Here is an 11,317-nt window from a genome sequence, read left to right as displayed (position 1 = left end):
CAGAAAGTAGAATGAGAGTTTGAAGTATTTATTGGACAAGAAAGGATCAATTCCAAATTGTCTTAATGCTAGAGTTCAAATATAGGCCTTTGCTTTGATGTCTGAAACATCCTTCTCTTGATATTACTGATGGCCTTTTCTTGTCCCATTTTGCAGGGCAGCACCGCTGCCATCTGTGCCACAGGCCTCCGGAATCTGGGGAACACATGTTTCATGAACGCCATCCTTCAGTCACTCAGGTACTGTTAAAGTCAGAGCTTAAGATGCTACTGTTAGTTTCTAGTGAAATGGTTAGGAGGAAAGGCTCTGGGTTCATGTTCTGTCTCTGCCACTAACTCTGGTCAAGTTCCCTGTGCCTTAGTTTCCTCATCAGTAAAATTGGGGATGATAGTTCTGCCTCATAGGATGGTTGGGAAGATTAAATAATTTATATAAAGGGCTTAGAACAGAACAGTGCCTAGCAGTAAATAATTGTTAGTTGTTATTATTTATCTCCTATTGCTTCTTGAATAAACTAGAGCAGAGGTCAGCAAACTTCTTCATTAAATGGCCACACAGTAAGTATTTTAGTCACTGCATACCCCACACAGTCTGTCTCCTGTCTTCTCCTCCTCCCCTGCCCTCCACCTCTACCCTTTTCAAACAACTCTAGAAATGTAAAAACTCACTGGCCCAGAACCAGATTTGGCCTGTGGGCTGTAGTATGCAGACCCGTGGACTACAGGGAACTTTGTTCAGAGAATTTAATCTGATCATTAGTTAAGTCTTAAATATGGTCATAAGATTGGATGTTAAGAAGATCTTTGAAATGTAAGATAAGTAGTAAGTATAAAATACCAAACAAGGCTGACCTCAGTTATGTAGAAGAAATTGTTTTGAAAGTCATGTACTTGTAGATTTTAATGTGGCATCAAAGGCCAGAATAAATTCTCTTCCCAAGGCCACCTTGCAAAGAAGGAGCAGAAGTCATGTTTGATCCCTCCTTGAAGGTACTACCTCTTGGTTATCTGCTCTTGTTCAAATAAGAAATTCAAGTCACTCCTGAACTCTCCTTATTACTCTGTACTGTGTATCTAAACAATATGGTTGGTTTCACGGTTTGTTTTTATTTGAGGAAATTATTGAATACCTGGAAACAGGCACTGTAAAAAGAAAGAAATGGTGACAGCCTTTGGGGGAGGGGAATTGAGGATTTAAAAAAAGATTTTTTAAGTTTTATTTATTTAAGTAATCTCTACACCCAGTGTGGGCCTTGAACTCACAACCTCAAGATTAAGAGTCATATGCTCTTCCAACTGAGCCAGCTGGGTGCCCCAGAATTCAGGATTTTTTGAACAGATTTTGCTTTAAGCTCTTTGTTCATTTTTACAAAGTCATCTGTTAATACTGTTTTCTTAGAGTAAATGAGGAAACTTAATGAGGAAACTCAAAGCAATTTCTTGAGAAATTGAAAGATCACATTTTAAAAATTCACATGTAGGTTTTATAGAACTTTTTTTACAGTCCTAGTAAATTCTTTTCTTTTTTCTTTCTTTTTTTTTTTTTTAATAATTTTCTTTCTTTCCTTTTAAAATAGTAACATTGAGCAGTTTTGCTGTTATTTCAAAGAACTGCCCGCTGTGGAGCTAAGGAATGGGAAAACAGCAGGAAGGCGAACATACCACACCAGGAGCCAAGGGGATAACAATGTGTGAGTTCTAAGAATATATCCTTTCTGGCTTTGAGCTACAAAACAAGTGACTCTTACTGGTGATTTCCATTGCATTATGTGAGTTAATAGGCATGTGCATTTTAAAACACTCTTCTTCTAAAACCTGGGTTTAACTGTCTGGCTGATGATCTTAATAATTGTTGGAATTCTTTTTATTTCTATTTACCTAATAGGAGGATAAATTTAGCTCTCTATGTATCAAGTCTTTGTGGATTTGAGCTCTAAAATTGACATCTGTATATGAAACAGTTCTAGGTGCAGACCAGCATGAGTATCTTTAGTCTTTTTGAATTTATTTGTCTTCTAGTGCTAGATAAATCTGTTTTGGATAATCAAATTAATTTGTAGTCATCAAATTAATTATGGGGCATTGTAGCCAATTTTTAGTTGATATGGAGAGGGGAAAATTGACATGATTATTGAGAACCAGTATGTGTGCAAATTCAGTGCAGCCGTGCTCCACGGGGTGTTCAGGAGATCTATATTATTGTAACGGGCAGATTTTTTTCATATTTTAACATTACTAAAATAAGCCTCTGATTTATAATTTGTGTATATGTATTTGTGTGTGTGTGTGTGTGTGTATTTTTTTTTTTTAAATAGAGCACACGTATGCACAAGCTGGGGTGGGGAGGGGCAGAGGGAAAGTGAGAATCCCAAGTATGCTCTGTGCCCAGCCTAGAACCCGACATGGGGCTCGATCTCATGACCTTGAGATCATGACTGAAACTAAGAGTCAGATGCTTAACCAACTGATCCACCCAGGTGCCCCTAATTTGTATATATTTTAATGTAATGTTCTTTCTGCCTGCCTGTCCCCGCTCCCATACACCCCATCCCCACACATTCTGAAAAGCCATTTTACAGTCTGACATTGTTCTGTCTAAGTGACTGAGGGAGATTAGGATAGAACATGTTAGAATAGTGTGCAGTATGGATAGAGCCAAAATACCAGGGAACTTTAAAGCCAGGCATTGGAGGAGGGATGGAATCATACCACGACAACGGGTATCTTGAGAGTTTGCCTTAGTAGCAGCGAATGGGATGAACGGAAAAACGTCTGCATTCAAGGAGACGTAACACTATGTAGTAGTTGGGTTGGAGGAGATGGCAGTAAATAAGGAGAAAAAAACACATTTTCACAAAAGTTAAGAGAAGAATTAGTAGTACTTGATGCATTAGTGTCATTTAGGGTTCACTTACAAACTGCAGAAATTGGCTCTGGCCATTTTAGGCAGAAAGAGAACTGAATGAAGATCTGTTGGTAAGCTGTTACTGGATGGGTGGAAAACCAGGCCTGGAATCTAGACACTCAGGACCATAGCCACTATGACCCCGTGGAGCTCTGTCCCATAAGGATATCACTGCTTCTGTATTGTCACTGACCGCAACAGCACACTGCCCACCGTGACAGCGCAGTCCCTGTTACCAGCACGGCTGGGTTGGTGCGGTGAGTGCTGCTGTTGCCGCTGCTGCTGCACTCACTCCAGACGATGCTCTTTGTCCCCAGAAAGGACTTGGCACTGCCCCAGCTTGGCATCACTAACTTCTGCTTCAGATAGGCAGAACCCAGGGCACGTACCTCAGCCCTGGCTACAAGGGGGTTTGAGAACAAGTATCTGGCCTTTTCAACTTCCATAGTGGGAGGCAGTCTCTTACCAAGACTCTAAAGGTGGGGAATTCCTCAAATACAGGGAGAGGGTTCAGGTACTAGGAGGTAAAAAATATGATTTGTATCTCAGGGACCTACTGGATGACAGGGGTTGAACAAGAAGTTATTGAGGTATCCATGAGTATGGTAGTTGTATTGAGAGATACAGATACTAAAGTTATTTGGAGATGTTTCAGTTTAGCTGGTTATTGGAGGGATTTCGTTCTAGCTACATGCATAGAAAAACAAAATTAATAATGACTTAAATTCCATTGTTTATTTTCTCGTGTAAAATCTGGAGATTATCCATCTAGGGCTGTTTGCCACAATCATCAGGCTCCTTCTAGCTTTCTGTTCCACCAACCGTAGCGTAGGGCTGTCATCCACATAGTTCAGAGTGGTGCTGGAGTGCCACCATTTCGTCCTTCCAGCTAGAAGGAAGAAGGAAGGGGTTAATGAGGACTACTTTCTCTTTAAGGCAATTTCTCAGAAGTTGAACACAAGGTTTTTTATTCCAGGAGTTCTTGTGCCAAGGAAAAATTGGCAGTTCTGTTCCTATGAGAGAAGAGGAGAATGGGTATTGGGGGTATAGAGAGAATATACGAGAGCAGCTGTAGTACGCAGTGAGTTTGAAGTGACGAGAGGACATCCAGGAGAAAATTCCTCTTGGAAAGTGGAGAAGCCTGACTAAAAGTGGTCATGAGAAAAATCTGGCTTTCAGATTTGGATTTGGGAGTCCTGGTATAGAGTTGAGTGTTGAAGCTTTGCGGCCAAGTGAACTGAGGCAGAGATGAGCAGATGGTCGCACACTGAGGTCTGGGAAGTGTTCCTTATGAGGGGCAAGAAGGAAAACTGCAGGAAATGGAGAAAGAGATTCTGTTACTTGTTTTAAGTTTTTAAAAAATGTACATTTTAAAGTAATTTGGTTTGTAACTTACCTATTGCTTTATTGTACAAGTATGGCATTACTTTGGCACAAAGTTCACCATATGTTCAAAAACTAGTTTTGTCTGTGATTACTGCAATTTATGTGGGTTTTTGAAATGCTGTTACTTAACTGTCAGAATTAGTTTAGAAGAAACCAAATCCTTTTTATGTTTTCACTTTTTATTATGAATTTTAGACAGTTGGACATTATGCATTGAAACAGTAGCCTGTCACTAATGCAAGGGGTATCATCCCTTCTTCTTTTCCAGGTCGTTGGTGGAAGAGTTTAGAAAGACACTCTGTGCTTTATGGCAAGGTAGCCAGACTGCATTTAGCCCAGAATCTTTATTTTATGTTGTTTGGAAGATTATGCCAAATTTTAGGTAAGTATTACTTAATGAAGGCTATTCAAAATATTAATATTAGTCTTTCTGCTGTTCCTGGAATAATTTCCTATGAAGTGGTGGTATTCTAAATAATAAAGACTGGTTTTATTTTATTTTTAAATTTTTATTTTTTTAAAGCAGGGGTGGGGGAGGAGGCCTTGGGGGAGGGGCAGAGAGAGAATATTAAGCAGGCTCCACCCCCAGCACAGAGTCTGATGTGGGGCTCCATCCCACGACCCTAAAATCATGACCTCAGCTGAAATCAAGAGTCAGATGCTTAACCAACTCAGTTACCCAGGTGCCCCTTTCGTTTCGTTTTTAAAGAGAACAGCGGTTGGATAGTTTGACTAGACAAATGTGTGTGTTTAAATAATATACAGACATTAAAAATGCCTTTAACAAACAGGATATTTTGTTCTAAAAACAAAGTAATATAAATCACTTATGTGCCTTTATAAATAATTTAGGAAAACATACTGGACAAAATTCCATTGATTCTTTCAAAATCTTATGAAGATTAATTACGATCATGCACCATCTTGTTATTTCAACTAAAAAAAAAAAAATCCAGATGTAATCTGTAGAAATCCGTGGTCTGAAATTCACTGTTCTGGGCTGGGTTCTGAAGTCAAGTCCATTGGGATTCAGTTTGCAAAAGTTTTTTTCAGTTTGCCACGTCCTGATGTGGCTGTAGAGTCACTGTGTTTTCCTTGCTCTTTCTCTAGCATCACTTGAGGAGGGGACAGCCTTGCTGTCAGAGGAATCTGCCTCTTCTGCTAGGTTAGTCCTCTCTGTAGGGATGCAGGTAACAGCAGATTTGAGGCACTGCAGGTGTTTGACAACAGCCTTTGCCACCTTCTGCTGACTTTGTCCTGAAGCAGGTCTGTGCTCCCGCTAGTCAGCATTTTGGCACCTGGTGTACCTCTCTCTCCTTTTGAAAAAAAACAAAAACACCCAGCATGCTGTATGTAGTTAAGACTTCGTAGTTTATCTTGCTCTATTGCCTAATAGTGGTTTAGATATAGTAGTAATATAGAAAAATGTTAAAAGGTAATGACCTCAAAGAACTGGCATTTGTTGCCTTCCTCGAGAAGTCTAACCTCGAGGATCTGATGTGATTTACTGTTGTTGCCCCTGGTCTTTGTTTTGAAGGGAACCTCTTTTATATATCATGACATTTAAATCTCCTCTCAGAAGAGAGTAATTTTGTAAGGATTTTAAAGTTTCTTGACTCTAGGAAAGGTGGAAATGACTGCTGAGTTATCACTAACCAGCTCTGGACTTAATACAGCATTTCTTTTTTTATATATATTTTTTAAAGATTTTATTGATTTATTTGACAGAGACAGCCAGCAAGAGAGGGACCACAAGCAGGCGGAGTGGGAGAGGAAGAAGCAGGCTTCTAGCAGGGGAGCCTGATGTGGGGCTTGAACCCAGAACACCGGGATCACGCCCTGAGTCAAAGGCAGACGCTTAACGACTGCGCCACCCAGGAGCTAAGGGGCCCTTAATATAGCATTTCTTTCTTTCTTTTTTTTTTTTTTTTTAAAGATTTTATTTATTTATTTGACAGAGATAGAGACAGCCAGTGAGAGAGGGAACACAAGTAGGGGGAGTGGGAGAGGAAGAAGCAGGCTCATAGCAGAGGAGCCTGATGTGGGGCTCGATCCCATAACGCCGGGATCACGCCCTGAGCCGAAGGCAGACGCTTAACCGCTGTGCCACCCAGGTGCCCCATAGATAGGGACTTAGTCTTTGTGTTTTATTATTATATAAAATTAGTTTCCATTTATTGAATGCTATGTGCCTAGCACTTTAGGCCTTTTATATCTGATCTTTGTGAAAAAACACAACCACAAAATTCCCATCAAGGTAGGAAGTGTTAGCTCCGTTTTAAAAAAAGACAAAACTGGGGGGCGCCTGGGTGGCACAGCAGTTAAGCGTCTGCCTTCGGCTCAGGGCGTGATCCCGGCGTTCTGGGATCGAGCCCCACGTCAGGCTCCTCCGCTATGAGCCTGCTTCTTCCTCTCCCACTCCCCCTGCTTGTGTTCCCTCTCTCGCTGACTGTCTCTATCTCTGTCGAATAAAAAAACAAAAAAATCTTAAAAAAAAAGACAAAACTGGGACAGAGGAGGAAGAACTTTTTCAATCTCACACATCTAGTAGGTGTTAGGATCAGAGTTAGAATTGGTAAAGGATAGATGTGTCAGCAGTCATTAGTCCACATGCCTGAGTGTAGCCTGCCAACTAACTTTATACTGTTCTGCTTGGTTCCCAGGGTGACTCAGGTCCTTTATTCTTAAGTGGGAGTTTAGAAACTGTTTGAAACTTCTATTCAATAGAGTTCTACTTTTCCTCAAAATCTGCCCACATCTCTGCCCTTTATATGAAGTTTCTATAGCCCAACTGTGAGCATGATTTAATTTTTAGCTGCTTAATTTGCACATTCTGTATCCTTAGCAGTGAAAGGAAGACTCTTGGAGAAGGTGACCAAGTTGAGGAGTTTCTGGAGTGATTCCTAATTCACATGAACTCTTAGATTCCTTAGTGACTGATGGGAGTAGAATGCCTGCGTATTCTTAGCAGGGCTTTCTCTCAGTTCCACGATAATTGAGGTCATTCCCCATTTTCTTGTAATAGACGAATAATTTTCTCTTGGTTAGATCTAGATCTTGAGATTATATCAAGGATAAAGCTTAAGTGTAAGGTCACTGCCCAACAACCAGGGGTGAGGCAGGGAGATGTGGGGCTTTCTTCCTGTGGCTGTTCCTCCTATTAGGTGTGCAGGGTAAAGTTCCTATAACATGGCCTGTGTGGAAGTGCACTGAGTCTTGAACTATGTTTCTGTTACATTTATGATCACAAAATAAAATTTTAAAAGGGGTTAGGAAGCCTGTTTTCCTTGATTAACCTATGACAAAGTCTAGGGAGTTTAATCCCTTGGAATGAAATATGAGGACTCTGAAATCACACATGCATGTGGAAGTAGGAACAACTTTATTCATTAAGTAATGCAAACAAATATATACATACGGTAAGTGTAATAACAGCTTTGGGGTATGGAAACCACCAAAACTATCCTCTTTTTTCCCCACTCAAACCAAAAGCCAGTTACCCGGAGGTAAACTTTTGCCAAAGTTTGACCTTTCCAACAGTCATATCTACTTACCACACTTGTTATGGCTTTCTAGTATGCCCTGCTTTTCCTGTCCTTTTCCTTTTCAGGAAAGTAACTTAAAGTTTGTTTTTTTTTTTTAAGGTTTTATTTATTTATTTGAGAGAGAGAGCATGCACTAGCAAGCAGAGGGGCAGAGGGAGAGGGAGGGAATCTCAAGCAGACTACACACTGCACTTGGTGCCCTATGTGGGGACTGATCCCAGGACCCTGAGATCATGACTTGAGCCAAAACCAAGAATCAGATGCTTCACCGACTGAGCCACTCAGGTGCCACTAAGGTTACGTTTTTTAAATAGGTAAAATACGAATGACTGAGAATTTCAAAAGGTAAAGAAAGGATATACAGTGAAAGTGTTTTCTTTTACTTTATTTCCCAGCCATGCATTTTGCTTCCTAGAAGCAGCCATATTTACTAGATTTTTGTGTATCCTTTTGTTGATAGTCTGTGTATATATTTATATACGTGTGTGTGTGTATAATTTTTAACATAAATGGTAACATACTTTTCCTACTTTGAGGTAATTCATACTAGTATCTAAATAACTTTCTCCTTTCATTTTACGGCTGCATAATGTTATACTTTATGGTTGTATCATAAATTATGTATAGCCCCTCTCAGTGGTTATGTGGGTTGTTTCACACCTTTTGCTGTTCCAGACAGTGCTGCAGCGGAGGGTCTCATACATGCATGTGCAAGGCTCTCAGAGAGCAATTGCTAGATCAACATTCTTGCTTTGGGGTGCCTGGCTGGATCATGGATCAGTCGCTAGAGCATGAGACTCTTGATTTCAGGTACAGGAGTTCGAGCCCCATGTTGGGCATAGAGATCACTTAAAAAAAAAAAAAAAGATATTTGCTTTTAATTTTGATAGTCTTTTCTGCTGGCCTTTTTTTTTTTTTTTTTTTTTTTTTATACTCTTAGCCTTTCTTAACATGATTTTGTCTTACTGTCTCTGTATCTTTGTCATGTTTGTCCTATGGGATTTGCCTTGACCTCTGTCTCCTTCTTTAAGGTACAGCTTAATGCTAACTCTCCAGGAAAATCTTTTGATAATTCACATTGGGTCGTGGTATTTATTCCCTTGCTTCTGGTATCATTTATGTGCTATTTCTACTTTCACGTAAACTTGATTTAATATATTTGCCTTAACTTCCCAAGGAGTTTTCTTTAGTTTTGTTTTTTTCAGTTCTTGTTGTAATTAATCTTTAAAAATGATGGGTGACTAAATGGCTAAAACCTTATTTCTACTAGCTATTCTACTTGGCTTTGTAGAAAATACAAAAGATCTTTGTGGACAACAAATGGGTCTCTGCGTGTGATATCTTAATGTTTCTAGGTATGCTGTTGATATTTTATAATTAAGTATTCTTCTCTCTAGGAAGTTTGCTGTTGTATGTTTTTTGTGTGCTTGTAAACAAAAACAGTTATTTTTGTCAATTTTCATTTTCTGGTGTTTTTGTGTTGGACAAACTCAGCCATGGTTGGTGCCACAAAATGGAGAGGAATAGCTAAATTTAATTGATTTTGGTATTATACACAAGTTGGACAAAGCAACAACTTAGAATTCTCTTGCGAATGTTAAAGATATTTTATTTTTTTCTTGACGATATTTTAAAAATAAGAACAGAGCCTAAAATTATAGTATGTCCTAGGTATTTTAGAAGTTTGTTCTAAAATGATAAAATTTGATTGTGTATAGGCATATCCTGTTCCTGATTGGTCTTTCCATCTTACACATTATGTACCAGAATGCAGAGAATAGTCAGTAATGCACAGGTGTATGTCACAGTTACGTGTGTGTGCCTGCGTTCTGTGGTATCTGTTTCATTATTTGGAATGTCTGCTTTTCTCACTTAAGCACAGGTACAAATTAACATTTTCTTTCATCATTCTTTATTGGGACATTTCTTCATAAGATTTGCTAAATATGGTTTATTTCCTTGCACCAAAAATTGTGAAGAAACACTTGCCCCTCTGTTTCTACACATTGTGCTTCAGCAGTGCCCCTCTTTCTTGGCCCCTTCGTTCAGAGGGGGTTCTTCATGATCTTTTGGGCTTTTATATTCGCATTGTGCTCTCCAACCATTATTTCTCACAGCATCTTTATGACACAGAGTTTCTATAAACATTAAGGAGGAGGTAATCTTTACCCAAGGTTACGAACAAGTTAAGATAAGGAACAGTATTAAAATTGGAGCCACTGTTATTTCCCTGTCTTCTTTTCTCTCTTAATTCCGGTCTGTCACAGAGATACCAGTTGGTTCTTTATAAATACATTTCCTCACTATTTCACTAGCACTTGTTTGGATGATATCACTGAGATAATTTGTATACAAAACATAAACATTGAACCTAAATGTGAGGAGTGTTTCCTTTTACATGATTACCAAGGAGGAGACCTAAGTTGACTACCAGTGAAATTTTGAAGCTCCGGATTGTATAATTGGGAAATAATTGAAAAGATAACTGAAGTTTTCTGAATTTAACTTACTAAATAGTATTTTTTAAAAGATTTTCAGATAAGTCAGTGAAACTATTATTTAAGTGTTTAAAAATACAGTGGTAAGTGTGTTTAGTCAGAATCAGAAAAGTTTCCTAGTCTTAGAAGAAGCCGACTTTGTGTTTTTGGTAAAGGTCACAAATTGAAACAGAAGCATACCTTTATAAAACAGCTCAGTGTTCCATGATCTCATGTAAGTAAAAAATATATATATTTCTAATGGTAAAGGAAACTTGGAAAATTAATGTGTTTTGTATAAGAAAAGAGAATCAAAAGAATCATGTGGTTGGAAACATTCATGAATGTACATTAGGCAGATTGTTTTTTAAAAAGGGATGGATATGTGTTTTCTGAAAGTGCAAATCAACATAACTACAGTACTGGTTTCATGATCCATTTTAGAAAAATGATTAGATACTAGTTTATTTTGGTGAGAGAATAAAACTATTTTTATATGTGATAGAATTTCAGATATGACCTAAGATACTAATCTCACCTTTGAGTCATAAAAAAATTGATGTTGTGATGAAAAAGTTTAAAGCACCTCTGTAGATATGTAAAGGAACTACCAACTTTGAAAACTTTTGACTGAATTTTAACTTTTTTTTTATAGGAGTCTTAGAAGAACTACTTGAACATATATTGATACTCAGTTGTTAAATAGTTGAGAAAAAGTTACAGTGAAAGCTAAAGTGACTTCTGACTTAAGTTCCATTGGTTAGATAGATGGTTTTCATAATTTATGACTTCCACAAGAAATTTTAGGGAAAGGGGAGAAATGTATATTGAGGGAACCTATGGTTCAAAGGCATCTAAGGAACCATTGCCTAGAAGAGTGGTGGAAATTTTGATTCAAGACCAAGCCAGAAAAAGTTGTGATTTACAAGATAAAGCGAACCTTCCATGTTGGCAGAATATAGGCAGAAATCTTTTCTATCCATAGTTTTATAAAGTACTTTATGT

At 38.4% G+C, this 11,317-nt stretch overlaps 1 protein-coding gene across 5 annotated transcripts in view; it reads left to right on the top strand.

Annotated features, from left to right (window-relative positions):
* Positions 1-11,317, top strand: part of USP3 (ubiquitin specific peptidase 3) — a 100,220-nt gene that overhangs the window by 55,771 nt on the left and 33,132 nt on the right. For all 5 annotated transcript variants that reach the window (XM_034660862.1, XM_034660863.1, XM_034660864.1 and 2 more), the window contains 3 exons: positions 157-239; positions 1,577-1,690; positions 4,559-4,672. In XM_034660862.1, the coding sequence (XP_034516753.1) occupies positions 157-239; positions 1,577-1,690; positions 4,559-4,672 (311 nt within the window). The remainder of the gene's footprint in view (positions 1-156; positions 240-1,576; positions 1,691-4,558; positions 4,673-11,317) is intronic.

This window comes from Ailuropoda melanoleuca, chromosome 5 (genome assembly GCF_002007445.2).
Source record: "Ailuropoda melanoleuca isolate Jingjing chromosome 5, ASM200744v2, whole genome shotgun sequence".
Lineage (NCBI taxonomy): Eukaryota > Metazoa > Chordata > Mammalia > Carnivora > Ursidae > Ailuropoda > Ailuropoda melanoleuca.
This window is presented reverse-complemented; position numbering and strand designations above follow the sequence as displayed.